Source organism: Ptiloglossa arizonensis, chromosome 13, assembly GCF_051014685.1.
Source record: "Ptiloglossa arizonensis isolate GNS036 chromosome 13, iyPtiAriz1_principal, whole genome shotgun sequence".
NCBI lineage: Eukaryota > Metazoa > Arthropoda > Insecta > Hymenoptera > Colletidae > Ptiloglossa > Ptiloglossa arizonensis.
The window spans coordinates 13,598,538-13,617,080 of NC_135060.1; the positions used below are offsets into that span (position 1 = coordinate 13,598,538).

General features: G+C 39.6%; 2 protein-coding genes across 25 annotated transcripts in view; one reads left to right on the plus strand and one right to left on the minus strand.

The window, feature by feature from the left end:
• The window catches only part of LOC143153680 (protein muscleblind), a 648,624-nt gene extending 636,689 nt beyond the window's left edge, over positions 1-11,935 (minus strand). For 10 of the 23 annotated variants that reach the window (XM_076325105.1, XM_076325106.1, XM_076325115.1 and 7 more), the window contains exon 1: positions 11,167-11,935. The gene's annotated coding sequence lies outside the window, so the exon portion shown is untranslated. The remainder of the gene's footprint in view (positions 1-11,166) is intronic. The other 13 variants (XM_076325119.1, XM_076325122.1, XM_076325121.1 and 10 more) reach the window with 3 other exon arrangements.
• A 989-nt stretch (positions 11,936-12,924) lies between these two features.
• Positions 12,925-17,433, plus strand: LOC143153827 (uncharacterized). 2 transcript variants are annotated; one of them, XM_076325418.1, is made up of 4 exons: positions 12,925-13,208; positions 13,538-13,713; positions 14,494-14,633; positions 14,727-17,433. In XM_076325418.1, the coding sequence occupies exons 1-3, from the start codon at positions 13,164-13,166 to the stop codon at positions 14,588-14,590; spliced, it is 318 nt and encodes a 105-aa protein (XP_076181533.1). In that variant the 5' UTR covers positions 12,925-13,163; the 3' UTR covers positions 14,591-14,633; positions 14,727-17,433. The 2 variants fall into 2 exon arrangements, with proteins under 2 accessions (XP_076181533.1, XP_076181534.1); XM_076325419.1 differs by having other exon boundaries at positions 13,538-14,633.
• The last annotated feature ends 1,110 nt before the right edge of the window (positions 17,434-18,543 follow it).

Sequence of the window (18,543 nt, forward strand, 5' to 3'; positions counted from 1 at the left end):
TGAGTTTATGGAAGAATTTACGGAAAACGATCTAAAAAATGATCGAATTTTAGAAAAATAACAATCATACGTAACATTCTCATCTTTTCTACTTCTTAAACTCTCGACCCCTTCAATGTAAGTCACTCTGTGCGTTTTCTTTTTAATCTTATTATCCCAATTTTTTCCTATTCCACTATTATTCATATATATTTATACATTTATTATATTCCTCTCGTAATGTTTATCCTCGTCAATATTAAGTTTCATAAATGTACATAAATTCTTTTTCATCTCCACTTTATTCTATTTTTACTGCATTGCTTTCGAGGCTAGGTCGATATCAACAATTACCTCTACCTCACCATTGTACCGTAAATTTATATTTATCCTTACTTCTACGTATTATGCTTTTTTACTCGATACTTTCCTTCGTATTGTATACAACACCGGTACAATAAAGACGTATTGTTGCGAAAGGAAAAGCAACGTGTACGCAGCGCTGTAATTTTTCAAAAATGTTCCAAAGTAAAAAATGACTTTCCGAGAAGTAATCCTTTCCAATATTTTTAGAGCAAACGATACCACCGTACGTAACCGTAAACGCAACACTCGCGCCGGCTTAATCAGTAAAAATGCATCTCCGCGCGCTGCAACTTTGCGATCAGTCTGAATGCGACGCAAAAAGAATAGATCAACCATGAAGAAACGAAGGAAAAGGCAAGGCTATATAAAGAGACAAGAAAAAAAACACACAGAGAGAGAGAGAGAGAGAGAGAGAGAATGTCGTAAGACTATAAGTTCGCTCAAGCGTTCAAAAAGAGGGAAACGTGGGGAAGCAAGAAGAACACCCATGGATTTTCGTTGATGTATCGCTTCGGGGCATATGCACGGCTGTACTTCGAGAGAGAGAGAGAGAGAGAGAGAGAGAGAGAGAGAGAGAGAGAGAGAGAGGGAGCGCAAGAGCAAGAGCAAGACGGAGAAAGAGCAACGCGACGCCGGGAGAAAGAGAGAAATATTTGTAGGTTACGTTGGCGGGTCAACGCCACCTACCTCTCCCTCGCGGGAGCAGCCTGTCACGGGACTAAAATTAAAACGAGGCACACCCACCCTGCCTACACACTCATACCCGATACCCAGGAACGTTCAGGGACAGACACAGAATCGACATTAAGGCTTCAAGCTTTCTCTCCCTTTCTCTTTCATGCCGTTAACGTTGCGGCACCCGTTCGTTGTCGTTGCTCCGTTCTCGCTTTGTGCTTTCAGCCTCAACAACTCCCGCCCTTCGGCGTTACGCGCGTCTTGCGGATTGCGTGTTACCGCCGCAAGTGCGCCACTCGTACGCACCTCTCTATCTCTTCCTTCTCCCTCCCTTACACTTTCTTCGATGAGCTTCTCTAATAAGCGCGTGCTGGGAACACTCTCGCGTACACCCAACGCGAAAAAAGACTCGTTCAGATCGTCGCCGACGCCTCGGCCGTTTCGACTTCCGATTGGACAGAATACGGTTTGATGTGCGAACTGATTGACGATGGCTGCGGCGCATTTACGATAGTACGGCCTACTTTTTTTGCGCAGAGTATACCTGCTTGTACCATCTCATCGTTCTTTCACTGGGTCGCGCATAGACGCCCATTTTACGGAATTTACACAGAATGTTTGCCCAGACTTTACCAGCGTATTGTACAACAGTCGAGAGAAAAGATTTTCGCCGCTAAATGTTACTTTTGCCGATTGCCAATCACGCCAGGCACAATGCACGAAAGTTCGAAACTTCGTACCTTAAATATAATCGCATCGACACGAATAAAAACAAACGTGGATTTGCGAATGTTTCTTACCACGTTGCAAGCGCTAATAATTGTACGTTGAAATGTAAACGACATTAAGTTTTGCTAGAAATTCTTGGTCGTGTTTTAATTGCACCGTGCGTTAGAAGAACAGTTTGTGTATCGCGAGACTGTATCGGTGTATTTGAAGTTACGTTTCGATAAAAACCATTCAGCTACTCTTACGTTGAATAATGAAAACGTTTAATGAAAAGAAAAGGGTATAAGGTAATGGAATATAGATTATGTGACATGATTACAATCGCAAGCAACGATTGGAACGATAGTATTGATACTAGTGAGAGAATTTAGGTTGTTGAACGATTCGGGGAACGTTGAAAACGTTTGAACGAGTTTGACGATTGACAAACCGATGCTACGGCGCTAATTATATTTTCAACAACTTTATTACACCGCACCGGTGGAAGAATTCTTAGGAATACATTGATAAAAGAAGAGAAAAAAGGAATGGATTGTAAATATTGACTACACCACCACGAGTAAGCTCTGGTTCAGCAAATGCTACTTTACGACCTAACCTAGATTTATAAAGCTCGTCTCCTTGCACAAGGAACTCGTTCCAAACACTTCCTCCGACATGTAAGCTTAAAATGCCTGTAACTCGGCGAAAACGAATTTCTGCACCTATGTTTGCACAACGATTTTTCATCGTGCGATTAGTGAAGCGCGGTGATAAGATTCGGTCGAATATTTTGGAACGTTCTCCGTTTAATCGTCTACCACCGCTTTTCGGGTATCTGAAGATACGAAGACCGATGAACGTTTCTATTTACCATGGAACGGACTCGTAACGGAAATAAAGAGTTCTCGAGAGAGGCCCTCTCGAGGTATCGATCGCCGCGACGTCGATAAGTTCCACGTACCGACCGCGGAATCGCAGCGATTATGTTGTCCTAGAAGAGCCGTGCGACGACACGGAGGCACAAATACCGCGATTAGAAGGGCATATATCTCCCGGTAGCGTCGCGTGTAACCGGCCGGACGATCCGTGAAACGATTTACGGCCTCGAGATTCACGCGCATAGATCCCCACCGAACGGAACGTTCGTCCGCGAATGTTTTGCGGGATTGTAAATTAACGGCGTTTGATATAAATGTGATTTTGCTGGCGGACGACCAACACGAAACGGTATAAATAGAATTTCTTTACCGGGAAGCCTGGGGTTGTAACTCTATACACGATTCGTGCGTTTTATTTTCGAGGATAGTTTCGCCGTAAAAGTGCGACAAAAACGTAGAAACGTACGCGGACCGAATAGCCCGCGGGAAACTAGAACTTCTCGGTCGCTCGCTATTCAACCGAGATAATTTCGACTCTGTTACGTCACGCAGACCATAACACCAGCGCCTCTTTATATCCATTCTCTGTGCGTATCTGCGTATCCTAATCGCGATAATGACGTCATTGGATAATTCTTACAGATTAGAGAGGAACTGAATGCCATAATTTCTGCAACTTAAAGGGTTCTCCTACTCTGCGACATTTAACAACGATATTTCTCTGTGAGGTTTTTACTCGATACGCTACTCGCAATAGCTTTCACAAACTTTCTACGTGTATTTATACATAATTCAAAGATACGATTTTTTTTCATAGACAAATATTAATTTATTCAAGAAATATTTTATACAGTGTCATGGTGTGTATATATATATATATATATATATATATATAAAAAAGAAGAAAAAAAACATGCTTCGGTGTTTCTGATTTTACTATTTTTATTGAAGCGAAACAAAAAACAATAGTGCAGAGAAAAATTTGGAAAATAATGACACTGTAACGTAAAACATTTTTTAGATATCAATTGAATGCTTGCAGATATTGTTCTGGTTATAGTCTCTGACATTAAAATATATTTACTTTGCACGTATTTGTTTTAATGGAGTAATTTAAAAAAAAAAATGATTTCAAGAAAAAAGGTGTGAATGTTGGACTCCGCGATAAGCGACAGTTTCGTTAGTGCAAGTTTAACTGTAACAAAATACGCTACTGAAATTCAATGATTAATTTAATCACATTATGTACCTCGTTAAATACAAATAAGAATACCAACAAATAAACTGATTCGCGTTTTGCGTTGAACCGTGAAGTAAGCGCTCCACATCTACCGAGTTGACTTTATCTGCGCGCGGTTACATAAATTTATCAAGTTTTTAAATTTCAATCTCGTTAATTTAGAAACATGCTTTCAACACCTAAACTACAAGAAAAGAATAAAAGACTCCCTTCGTGTTGTATTCGAACACAATATGGAATGGGCAAAGTTTAAAATGGTTGATTTCAAAATCGACCGATTAATCGAAATAAATTGCATATTATTGGCCGTAATTATTGTTAACACTTTTGTAAATTATGAAATTATAAAACGGCTACTAGAATACGATATCTATATTCCTTTGTTCATTACTTGAATTGGAAAACAATAGTGAGGCCTAATGAGGCTTAGAATAGTACCTAGCAGCGCTCGGAGAATTATGAATACACAGCACTACGATTTAATTAATTATTCCTTTACAATTCGTGTGCAGAAAAAATGGTAAAGGTATGATAAAAACAATATTTCTGTACAACAAAATTACCGCATGCACCTAATACGTTTTACATAATTCAACGGGGCAACAGTCTCGGGTAAAAAAAAAATGATTAGAAATATTTGTGCTTACAAGTGGCTAACACAACTCGAATATTCATATATTTCTGAGTGCACCATATTTTTTTAAATTATTGTTCGCTCCATAATCACGGGATAAAACGAAGATGTAACAATACTCGTCAGTAGAGCAATCCAGGTGCTCGAGAAAGCGGTCGAGTTGAACTCGAATATTCCAATTGAGCCAAGTATTCGAATACCTCAAGTAGCGCAAGAAAGATCGATCAGTTTAACAACTCGAACAGTTCCAATCGAAAAAATTCGAATGTTTCGAGCTAGACGTAATATGAATTAAGCTTGATTTCCACCAACGCTCCAGAAACGCGACGCTCAAGTGACGATCACATCATACTCGCGCTAATGGAACATGTACATTAACACGGTCAACTATTTAGCGAGAAAAACGCATACGAACCTTGGTTCGTTCGGTTCGTTGTATCCTGATTTCATATTTAAAACGATAGCCAAGTTCAAAAATTTGTCCAACGAAAATTTGGCAACGATAGCGCCATTGCTGAATCTAAACGGTCAAAGGAGACGTAAGGGGAAAGATAAATGCATCCTGCTCGAAACAAACAAAAATTGCAATTTTTCACTCTTCTCCGACAATTAATTAACGAAAAAAACAAAATTCTATCAATACTCTGTTCAGTTTCTCGTGAATGGCGTCAAATGGTGAAATACTTTCTTACCGTCGGATAGAGAAGTCACTTATTATTAATATTATTAGTATTACTATAATTATGACAAGAGCTCGAATAATCTAAAATGGACTTGAACAAGATATTCTAATTGCTCGGACCATTCTGTATGTATTACTATAATCAACAACGTTAACTGTCGAAGAATTAAAAACTCTTTTACTGGATCATGACATCACGATAGCTTACAGTATATTTAATAAATTAGTAGAATTCACAAGACAGTATATCTGAAGAATATCGGATAGAAGCGAGAAATTAAATAGAATTTCGAAAGAAACGAAAGAGTGATAATTACGTTAATGGAAAATTGAAGAAAATATAGAAAAACCACGGATAATCTGTCGATACGCCAATGGTTTGTCGAGAGTCCTTAAAAAGAAAAAAACTTATTACATTTCGTTCTTCCGCGTGGACAGCTTTTTCTATTACTTGTACCCGTTTCTAGTTTTTTCTATTATGTACTCGCACGCATTTCCATTCATTTCGTTCGGACAATTGGAAAATTCCAAAAAACCTTGTTTCAGCGTGAAATCGTCGGATTCATTTCGAACGAAATTTGTACTAAACGATGCAAATTTTCTCATAAACCGACGTCTATGGAATATTAATTAGAAAATACGCGTTCAAAATAATAATATCATTTTTTTTTATCGAGTGTGACGAGTCGCTTCGTTGAACGCAAGTGGGAATAAACCATTATTCGAATAACTGACTACATAATCGGTTCGGTTAGATGACACGAGTGTCGTTCGTTTCGAATTTCGAGTACTCTATTATAACTACAAACCGGTCGAAACCTTTTATTTCCATCAGTAATGCAAATACCATGTACAAATGATAAAAACGAAAATTACGTTACTGTTCGTTAACAGTAGAACTTGTATACGGGTACTAAATAATAGAATGAAAAAAGATACACATTCGATATTTGTGATACTTTTTGTACAATTCGACGAGACCGCAATGGCGCAGATAAACCCATTCATACGTCTAAAATAAAAGCAGGACGACAGGCGAATTGTTCCGATGACGATGACAGAACGCTTCGCATCTTATTACACGTCGACATTTCAACTTCCAACGATCTTCTGGCATGCACGTGGCCTACGCGTCATTGCATAGGTGTGACTTCCTGTAAACGTAGTAAACAAATGAAAACAAGGACACCGCGTTAAAAAGGGTCTGCGGTATAAAGTAGTACAGCAAGGCTCAATAGGATAAAAGACACCGAGGTCGGAATGTCAGTGGGACACGCCCACGAAGGTACTGTAATTCGATGCGTCTAGGTTCCACATCAATAAGCGTGGGATGCACTCGACACATCTACGCATGATTTCGTTCGACTACTTTGTAACATAGAAATTGATCTTCTGCGGTAACGTACGAGAAAAGTATGTATCGTATATACCCTTTGTTATTATTTAAACCATCGAAAACGAACACAAGTCATTTAATTCGAAACAGAAGACGCTAGTAGTATTAAAATATATGGAACGTTGGTCGTGGTGATTTTAATGTTAATTTCATTTATTTTGTAAATAGAACTTTGTATTTTGATTTACAACCACCTTATTGTTCGTTCCAAGAACACGTTGAAAGAGCTAAATTACAATCCTTTGCGAGATATTACCGTGAACGTCGAGTACAAATTAGCAGCTGCTGTTAGTTTAGAATAATAATTCTCGTCTGCTATTTCTTAGAACAAATTGCAGAGAATATCATTAAATTGCGAAATAATGGTTGGGAACCACTGTTTTCCCCTAAAAACGTTGGCAAGTTCGTCTATAGTGTTTACGAGAATATCTCCAGAACGGTTGGCCATAAATATAATTTATGATCCTTTCTGTCGCATATAATTAAGTGGACGTAATAAACAGAACACGATAGGAGAAAAATTACATTTCATTTCTTCTCTCAAACCGAACAGCCTCGTTGTAGACCCGAGACTTAAAAAAAATTACTCTCAGTAATTACGCGTACACTGCGCATACTGTGGATGTATAATTTTGAACAATACTTTTTAGTCGTGAGTTTGAGACTACAAACTTCACTGAAAAAAAAAAATGGCTATAATATTCGTTTAATTACGTGCCAAAAATTCTTTAATAATCATTTTACGATATGATTACATTCTTCAACGACACATTCAACATAAGATAAGCAACGAGATAAAGAAATTGAGACTAAGGAATAAAGCCTCAAGCACACGCCCATTGAGTGGAAAAGTTTAAGACCGTAACAGATACTTTAAAATTATTTTTAAAAAACCTAATGGAAGAAAATAACCTAGCACGTCAAAGTTGTACTTTATCGATCATGAGACAGAGATAATATTACAGTGACGCAACATACTGAAATTATATAAAATAAACACGAATGTTCCTAAATTAAATATGGAACGATCGAACTGTATAAAATGTTTACAATTTTGATCAAATATTGCCTTCTGAACGGTGGTGGTAGAAGTCGAATACAAAAAATCGTAACTAAAGACTACAAGTACAATCCAGCGGAAACGTAATACACTTCTAAAGAAGATTAAAGGCATAGATCAGAAAGTCGCATACCTGCTTGCGTAGGAATGCGAAGGGATCAAATAACCTGAGACTGCCTTGCACAACCGAAACAACGAGTTTCTGAATTGTGGTGGAGAAATACTCTACCAACAATGAATAATGTCAACAAAAAACTATGTAACGGCAGATCGTTGTTACAACAATGAGTAGAATGTCAATTATTCGAATAACGTAAATAATAGGGGAGACAAATTCGTTTTGATAATCGATTTTTCGAATAATCGGTCCAGGAAAATCAAAATTGTGATTATGTGAAAAAAGTGCGCGCGCGCGCGTTTGTGTGTGTGTGGGTGTGTGTGTGTGTGTGTGTGTGTGTGTGTGTGTAATGTGGAAAAGTTCATATTCACTAAATTAAAGACTCTTTCGATTAATGCGCCCCTTTTTAAACGTCCAATAGTTAAGTTTTCTCCCTATTGCAGCACCACTTTCTTTTGATTTCACATAAATGAAATGTGGTATTTTAACCATGTGTACGTCCAATATTCGTGAGATGTTAAATTGGGGCATATGGATCATAAGCATAATGTAACGTAGAGGTTAGCATCAATGTTTGCGTTTGACGAATATAGGTTTTAAAGTGTAAATAGTGTTGGTATAGAATTTGTAATGTTGTAGACGTATGTCTCATTTTGTACTCCAATAATCGGTCATTCGGATAATCGACGTTGTACTGTACATTAATTCGTGGAGTGGACAATCAGAACGCAAATTAACTATTATGAGATCACTGCATATAAAATAGCTGATTTTATAAGCGCGTAAACTTCTTCACGATTTGATAACTAAAACATACTATCAGATAGCATTACAAAATATTTGAATTTATTTGAAGCGTAAAACTACATAAAGACGACATAGATGTCTCATCAATTGTTTCAAGCCATTTATACCTAAAGTAAAATCTATTCTATTTCTGAAAGTTTAAAATTATCACCTCCAGGTGACTTGTATATACAAATGTGGTACTGAATTATTTTCTATGAAAGCAAATTTTCTATTAGTAGGAAGAATATTTTTTAAGGGTGAATTATATACAAAGCATACGGTCTAAAGGGATTAATACAACATAGATTGTGAAACAATGTAAATAATGGAACCAAGTCAAATTGGTGTATATACTTTTCTGGTGTGAATTTAAATTGGAACACAATGAAGTGACAATTATGTGTCATAGCTTTTAGAGAAAGTATAGTTCGTGAACAAATAAATTGTCATTGGTTTGAAATATTTCGAGTGCCTAGCGAACTTTCAAAATGGACCATGTGACTAATTTGCAAAAGTGATCTATAAAATGTAGATCTCTTTAACAAACGCATATGTGCGCTTATTTCACAACGGTCAAAGTGGATTAAAACTGCTGCTTGATAAATGCTAGATTGAATAGAGATTTTTCTTTTCTTTTTGTTCGTCCGAATAAACCAAATAAATTTGATGGATGAATTATATATTTGGTGATATCGAGAAAAAGTAGGAAAGTTTATTTAATTTTTTATTCATGACGTTTCGACTATAATGTTGTACGGTTCTCTTCAGATCTAATACAACAAAAATGTAAAACGATCAATGGAATAATTTAAGAAAAATTTAAAAGTCCAGACCATAATTATAATTAAATATAATAAACGATACTATGACACTCGTATCGTGTCATGCATCAACATTTAAGATATAAACCGATTATCGTATCTCATCCTTATAATTTATGAAAGTATGAGTATTGTTTACACATTACTTTTATTTGCACTTCTGTAGTTTAATATACGACACAAATCTCGTTTATTATGTTTAATTATAATGTACTGTACTATAATTTGAACATTTATATTTTCCTTACATTATTTCATCGATCGTTTCACATTTTTACTATTAAAATCTATTATAATTTACTATTATATCTGAAGAAGGCTAGACAATTTTATGGTGGAAATATCATAAATACATGAATATTAATTTCGAGAAAATTATAATCGTTGAAAGTGTCGTTAAAAATTTGGTAATTTCACCCGCAACAATTTAATGCACACATAATCGGTAGCAACTGCTTGATTGGTAGCCCATGCTTATCCGAAATATAACAAGTTTCTTGGAGTTATTTGAAAAGAGTTGTAAGAGATGGATGTGTGCGTTACGATGATCCAATCGTGGGAAATGGTCAAGCGTCGCTTTATCGTTCACGAAAGGATGGTGGGAGTCACGATATTTATCACGACCGACAACTAAATACTTTGAAGTATGTAATGAATTTTACTAGTGCTCTTCTTATTTTAGGAATCTGCCCGGCACAGGTGATGCATCTGCATCAGAAACCGTGAGCCCTAGAGGCATACCGAGCTACAGAGCAGTACATGTACAGTATATTTTTGCCCGCGAAACGAAAACATCACGGGAATTATATCGTCGACCACTTTTACCGTGAATCGCGAACAGCGGGTCGCTAAATGTACGCGCGTTACTGAAACTGTGAAGCCGACGAGAAACTGGACATAGAAGGAAAACTACGAAATAATTAAACAAAACAGTAGGAAAATCTCGGTAAACAACTAGAAACTAACGTAACTCGGTACAGATATTTGTGCAAATAAAAGTTACTGCGCCCTGGGCTCGTACGATGAACGAGCCTGAACTGCACAAAGGAACGAGAATTTAATGACACGTGGCTAATCGTTGAATACACATTCGCGCATGTAACGCGCGTATCGCGCGATGACTTCAATTCGTATATTTCGTCGATTCTACGATGACTGCCAACTCAATAATATTCGCACACAATTGATCAAGAAATCAATCGTTTCGTATCTTGAAAAGCAAAGAGTGGAACAACGTACGTGTTCGCGATTTTCCTTTTTTCGCGTTACGATGGTAACGAAGAAAACAACGATAACACTCGTACGTTACGTTGAATAATTTCGATAATCACGCGTACCTTCGATTCAAAGGTTATGTTTCGTTTGACAGCCGATCGTAAGGTCGAACACTCAACGGTCGTTCATATATCGTAAGCAAAGAGCTGCAATACGGAGCAACGATAAGTCGCGTTACGGAACACGCCGAGAATAACGTTTAAAATGCGGCGACAATCCGAACGAATCAGCGCCACACGATACGTGGAATGAAACCCGGATGAAGAGCATGGAAATGAATTCTCAAATAATTGGTACAGGTCGTGGATAGTGTAAACAAAAGAAAACGGAGGCGGCATCGTCGTTTCTGTAACAGCGTAAAAACGCAATTATGGAAACGATGACGTCATCGGGAGATATATATACGTTCAAATGCATACAGCACGCGCGGGTAATGGCGTGTACGACTTTATTGCTCTATAGCTGCACGTATACGAACATATACGTGTATATGCACGCGTGCAACGTACATATGTATCGTAAAATAGAGAGCTCTGTACTACCTTGCGCCGGAACACGCGGAGGTATCAGCCGCGATCTCGCCGTGATGTCGGTCACCGTGACAGGTTAGGCGGTCGGTGAGCCTTCACTGGTTCTTCGGAGCTTGCAACTCCTCACTGTGGTAACGAACAACACACCAAAATAGATAATATATTGTCAGCACTTATTCCGACGATGACACGGCTCGTCCTTTCAACGTGTGACATACGAGCTCCGTTTTAGCGGCTCGTTCCTTCGACTCTGCACTTGCTCCCTTTCTCACCAAGGTATAAGCAGAAAACGGTGAAAATACTTCCCTTTACGCTCACTTCAATGTTCCGGTCGATTGGCCGGATCGCAAACACAAAATCACGAAAACTTGTTCTCACTTTAAAAACGCTGGCCCGAATGCTTTCTGTATCGCTGCACTGTTCCAACTCATAATCAGCTTGCTCGATCACAAGGACTTCGTTTTATATTCGCTCGCGCTTTCCCTTTAATAAAACCGCTGCTAAAAACCACGCGCGATTGGACGACGATTGCGAGAGCAATAACGACGACGTACTGCGTGTGCGACGATGACGACGGCAGTAGCAGCAGCGGCGACGGCGGCGGTGGCGGCGGCAATGGCGACGACGAACGACGACGGACGACGTCGGAGGGACCGGCAGATGGAACGGGGCAAATATATGCGACTGACGGAAGCCTCGATGCGATTTTGTAAGAGGGTGAAAAGGTAAGGCGAGCGATGCTGGTTAGGCGACGGGATTGCGACTGCTTGCTGCTTGCTTGGCTAGCCGCTAGCGGGGGCCTGGCGCGACACCGACTGTCCGACGGCAGCGCCCCCTCTCCCCCACCCCCTTGCCCAGCCCTTTCCCCTTTCTCCCCACCTCCTTCGTCGTACCACTCCTCACTCCTCGCACGCCTTCCACCTTTTTTACTCTTTACCCTAGCCGCACGCACACAAACTTGCTTCTCCTACTTCTCTCTCTTGCATCTTCTCGCTTCGTTTCATTCGTTCTATCATATTCCCCTCTATCTATCTCGCTTAGTCACACCTACGATCCCCCAATTCGCCACTCGACGATCTCATTCTCTCTCTTCGTTCAACATTTTACGTCATTTCCTTCTCTCTTCGATCCACAGCGGCTTTCCTGTTTTTCTCTTTCTACCATCTATCGCACAACTATGCACCCTCTCACTAATTCGAACCTACTCTCATTCTCTATCTTTCTTTCTCTATCTCACTTCTAGCGCTCTCTCTCTCTCTCTCTCTCTCTCTTATTTGCTTACTCGCTCGCTCGCTTCCCTTTCGCTTTAACATTCTCTCTCTATCTTCGTCGGTTTCGTGACTTTTGTCTCCCTCGGTCCTACGTACGAACTATTGCTACACACACTGTCTCGTACTCTGTCTTTCTCCTTTCGACCATGGTATATCTGCCTTTTTCCTCCTTTCCCCGACTACGAGGAGCCAGGATCCCCTCCGCCGCATAATATGAGATGCCCGTCTCGCCCCTCACTGCAGCCATGCGACCGTATACCATGCCACGTCGCCGTCACCGCCACCGCCGCCGACGATGAGGCACCAACCGCCCCTCTCCGTAGCTCAATAAGCGTCGCTGGCGCGCATGCGCCGATCTAGTCCCCACCACCCACACCGTTCATTAGTCCGTCTCTTTTTCTCTCTTGCTGCCTGGCGACCCAGCCTGCTTACCCTGCTGGAGAACCGGCAACAGAGTTAGGTTAGGTTTGGTCGCGCATCGCCCACTGACTATCACGCTCGCCGCGGGTGGAAGAGGTTTAGTCAATCTCTCTTTCTCGTTTTTTCTTTGCTCTTCTCGGTCCTTGTCTCTAGGAAACAGAACTTCCAGCGCGTGTACTATATGTACTATACATCGGCTTAACTTGTTCTGCATATGTTCACGCGCAAACGAAAAGACGTAGCGAAGAAAAAAGTGGAGAAGCCAGAACTGGCCAGATCCGTGAAAAATTCTTTATACTCGACGTTGATGGTCCTTCTATGTGCCACAATGTACAACGGGAAAAGATCCGTGGATACGATAAGGTAGGACCACAGCATATCATTTGCGTGAATAAAACTCATGCGCGTTGTACCCACACGTAGGAAATATACGTACGAAAGACCGACGTTGCGGGTGGATTGTATTTTAATCCACTCCTATGCTCTTCTGAATCTTCTATTTGCCGATCAATCTCTATCCTCGCTTAGGAGAGGATCGCTTAGACGCTTTCACGCGTCACGGTTGATTTCGCGTAGATACTACGTGAAAATGTTAATCGAGTACCATGAGCGAACTTTCGAAGCGAAAGAAAGGTGAAAGAACTTCTAGCGCATACTGTACACCTGCTTAATCTCGTTCCCTCGCCGTGTAGGAGGGAAGGGGACAAAGTGACAGTGTGCGAGAGAGACAACGAATGAGATCCGTAGAAAATTCTTTATACCGACGCCGATGGCTTCTGTGTGCTACGGTTCGCAGCGGGAAAAGATCCTGGCGTCTGATACAGAAGGACCGTGCATATCGTTTGCACGAATATCTCTGCCGTACATTGTACGTATACAAACTTATCACAACCCATTGTTGCGATTCGTTCTTTGGTACACTTTGATTTTGTATTTTGATTTACCGACTTCGATACCAAAAGGGAACCAACGACCATAGAGCAAGAATTTTATTTTGCACTCAATCTGATAATACGAGAATGCTGACATTAAATCATTGCGACGCGTAAATTACTATTTCTCGACAAATAGAGAACAAAGTGATCTACTATTTCTGCCAAATGATTACGAGTAATGAAGCAAGCGTTTTACAAGCAACAACACTATAAAACCATTTATGATAATGAAAATTGAAAATCCCCTAATAGAGTTAAAAGTGCTGATTAACTTTTCCAAACATTGTGGGTCCCTCCGGTTTGAAATTCTTTCTTCACGGATCCTCGATACCAACAGCGGAAGCGGAAGTGCACCATTTTCGCCTCGCTGACTCTGATAAGCGGAGCAACTGTTACCTACACATAAATGTACTTTCCGTTTCCAAAATCCTTACAACGTGCTGCACCAAAACTAGCAACATATTTCAATACATACCTGAATCGTTTTATCTTTCCGTTACGAGCTCGTGGGCGTCGTTCATCATTTAGTTTTTCTTTTTTTTTTTTCGAATATAGTCTGATCCACTAGTTCATATTTTACGTCCTTAACATAATTTTCCGTAGAACGGTATTGTGTTCAATCTTTTGGTCAAAATCGTTCGAATGGAAGGAACTACAATTTCGTAACGTTGAAAAATAAATAGCCCGTTCGAGCTATACAGTGTATGTTGCAGCAAGTCGGATACGTACGTGTATATAAAAGTAAGAAAAAGAAGACAGAAGAATGGAGAACGGAGGATGGATTGGATCGCGAGGCAGAGAGTGGGATAGAAGCAGCCGCTGAGGTGTGATACGAACTGCTGAGGGGTACGAGGTGATATTTCTCATGAAACTGAACCGAATAAATTTTTAACAAAAACTGCTGACTCGCTGCATTACGCTTCCTTCTTTCCCTTTTTCTTTACAGCCAGTCTGCTGCCATCTTTTCAACCTAGTGTCCGTCGCTTCTTTTTCTTTCAAGTGCTGCTGCGTTACCGGAAATATGAGAGGGTCCTACTGAAGTACCATCGTGCGGAGAAATTTATTTGCATGCTCGATTGCGTATAATATCCGTGAAATATTGAAAATCCAGGCTGTAAAATGTTAAGGACAATGCCATTAGAGTCTCGCAAAAATTTGTTTTTCATACTCTTTGACGCAATAGTGATTAGAATTTTTCAACGTGTGAGTCATTTTGCACGCAGCTGTACGTAACGTAACCGTAATTTAGTTCGGTTTAAAATTTACGAATGATAAGTTGTTAGACGATAATCTATACGAGTACGCATTACACTTCAACAGTTAACACCGTGTGACCTCCTTACAATTTAACGAAAAGATAGTCGGTGGAGATTGTTAATATAACCACGTATTTCCTTTGCAACAACGGTATCAACGTGACCGCAAACCACGTAAATGGGATGTAAAACGGAAATGCGGTTGTCTATTGCGAGCACAATGTCAGCTAATTTTAGATAAGTCAATAAGCGAGAACGATTTCTATATAACGTCGCGCTAAACTCTTGAGTCGAGGCTTTAACTTTTCACAATACTTTCACGTGCCGGGGCACGCGCATAGAAAAATGTAACTTCTTTGAAAACGTTTCACCGTATAATATCGCGAGATTTAAACACACCGATGAAATACATTTGTCACGTACATAGTACATTGATTTTTAAATTAAAAAATAAACTATTCAACAACGCTGGGTTAATGTTCCGGTGAAACAACTACTATTGCCGAGCAGTCATCGGCTTTTGAAAAGAAAATTTTCCCGCGGAACCATTGTGTTTCTTGCAAAGGTGAAACTAATGAGCGCGTTCTTTGCACACACAAAAAAAAAAAAAAAAAAAAAACGAAAGAGACGAGATGAGGAGGAGGGAAAAACTTTCAACGATGTAAAGCAGGAATAGGAAAAGAGCGATTCGATCTTCACCCTCGGAACCATTTCATTCCAGGACTGCGCCAGGGAATCTTCCGAATCGAGAAACAAGCGTAACGCCGAGCGAATGAAGAGAACGAAAGAAAGAGAGGAATAGGGCCCGAGAGAGACAAAGAGAGGAGAGGATAAAAACCCCCTCGAGGTTCGACTCAGCATCCCACGATATCTACATCTATTTTTGGCCACGGTCAGCTGTAGTTGCACGGCATTAGCATAATGAAGACAGTTCGTCTCGTCTCGTTCTCTTGGGCAACGCGTGTCCGTCTGTACCGCCTGCTACGGCACACATGCACCCGTACGCGCGCATGCACTCTCTTCCTCTATCCGCCTATCTGTTCATCTATTTCCTCTTTTCCATCGAATTCCATGTATAAAAGAGCACGGTAACACCGTTGCTGCAAAAGAACACGAAAATTCTAAATAAACACGAGGGAAAATATCCGAACGTATATTAGATGAACCGAGATACGGTGAAAACACCGACGCTTGGCAAACTTCGTTTTCAGATTTAACGAAAGTCATTACAAAAACGATTCCCGTTTTTGTCTCGGTGCGTTACGTTTTATTTTTCGGAAACAACCGAAGCGTAATCATCGTATAAACTTACTGTAGAGAAAAACAACGGAAGAGCTTTAATTGCACGTTCATAGGATTATAATCGCGTGTTAAGCTCTGGTCTATGAGGTATGAGGCACGGGTCGGCAGCGAGGCGAGCGCTGGCAAAGAACGCGAAGAGTAAGGGGTCGAGTAGCTCGAAGAAAGGGAAGAGCAGAGGTAGCAGAAAGAAGAAAACAGGGATGACAAAGCAAGAAGGGCGCCGGTGTAAAAGAGAGAAGGACGCGGAGCGGAGAGGGGGAGAAAACCTGCTCCAAGACGGCACATCGCGTCGTACTAACAATACAATAAGATAACAAGTTACGGGGAGGACCCCGCCGCGCTAACCTGACTTTCGTGGATAACTCAACGCGAGCTTCGGACCCGTAAATACGCTCCATACACGATATTTTGCCCCCCACGAACAGCCTAATCTTCGCGAGAAGACGCTGGACTCATAATCCTCTCGCAGCGTTAAAATTGCCCGTTATTCTGCGCGTGATAATACCATCGGTGTCACGTGAGACGCACATTCGTCGTTGTAATCGTAATCCTGACTTTAACGCGAGTTAGCAGCGATAGGGAACGAAACGCGTTTTAACTCATTGACCGCGGACTCTGTACACCAATTTTGCCTTCTTAGGTTGGAGTTTGAAAATTTATTCATTTTAACCTACATTACTTTCTACATGCTGTATTTATTTGTAGTAACATAGATATTTTGAAATTGGTAATTAATATTTTTGCATCAAATTATTCAAAGGAAGAACTTCCATTCAAAAAGATTTGAGACTTATAAAGACATGTGACTATCATCGTATTGATACCTATCGAGTAGGCTCGGCTAAATTTTGTATAAATGAAAGTAACAAGTAACTATTCGAAATAATTTTGCAGTACATTATTTCTCGCAAGTTTATTCGGAAATAACCAAAATATCGATTTATTGTATGTAATAGTACTTTGAATGATGAAATTATTTCATTAGTTGGTGTAACAGGAATTTCGAATAAACTTCGAGATAATAATGTTTGTTTCTTTGGCATGCGAACGATGCAAGCAAAATACATATATTGTGTAAATTATAGTCTTGTCGTCGAGTAAGTTGCGCACTCCGTGCTGGTAGGTATTTTTCCCTTCCTTTTAATTATGTCTATATAAGAATGCCTTGTGAGAAAAAGTAAACAGTACTTTATTAAGTTCGCGTGGACAGCTCGTATATATTCTATTAATTTTGCCGCGTACATTAATTTTAATTATTATACTATGCTACAATGTTGAATGTAATTAACGACCTAGTACCGTTTGTCTTCATCATCGCTCTTACTTTCTTACGGCTTTATCTTTGATAATGACTATCGGTCATTTTTCGTACCTGTTTCCAATTGCACGTTTCTTTCTGCATTTATTAAATTCACGGGATTAATAATTTACATGTACAAAGAATAAACAGCCGAACGAAAAGTCTTTTGACTTATGATGGCATTAAATAAAAATTCAGGTGTTTATTTCAATATTGACGTAGAATAAATAAATTTTAATGAACCGTATCGGTGTTTTGCTTATCAATATATGTATGTAAATATTTATAACTTAAAAAATACTATGGAAACAAACATTTAGAATTTATAAGCACCGAGAAACTTGTGACTTCCGTTACTTTTTAAATTGGTCTAAAGTAGATCAGCAGAAGATTCTTGTATTTTAATAAGAAGGATTAGTTAAAGTAGTAGTAGTAAGAGCAGAGTCTTATTATTACAACCGTCATTTATTAACTATAGATGAATGTAGCTTGGTTTCCACTCACTGACACGGCCAGACGTCCGGACTAGCCCCTGTCCGGAAGAAGATTGCCGACCCCTGGGGTAGACAGTTTGAGAGAACTAGCAGAACCTTGAAAGATGTCAGTTGAATTAGAGCGATTATTACCAAGAATACACAATCTAGTAGCAGGATCGATATGAAAAAAGTCAGTTCTGAAATTTCGGGTCCAAAAAAGAGAGTAATTGCGCAATAATCTAAAACAGACATTGAAAGAAATTATGTTTAATATTGCATAGCATATTTATGTGATAATCAAAGTAATCATGAAACTGAAAGACCTAATCGACCTATTGACATCTGTGAAAAATATTGTAAGAGGTTACTTTATATTTTATTTTATGCAATAATTTGAGGTTAAGTTTAAAGTATCCTTCGGCTGTACCT

Coding starts and splice junctions, on each gene's coding strand:
- LOC143153827 (XM_076325418.1), top strand. CDS start 13,164: ATGTGCCACAATGTACAACGGGAAAAGATCCGTGGATACGATAAG. Junction 13,209..13,537: donor AGATCCGTGGATACGATAAG/GTAGGACCACAG, acceptor CTCGCCGTGTAG/GAGGGAAGGGGACAAAGTGA. Junction 13,714..14,493: donor GAATATCTCTGCCGTACATT/GTACGTATACAA, acceptor TGTATGTTGCAG/CAAGTCGGATACGTACGTGT.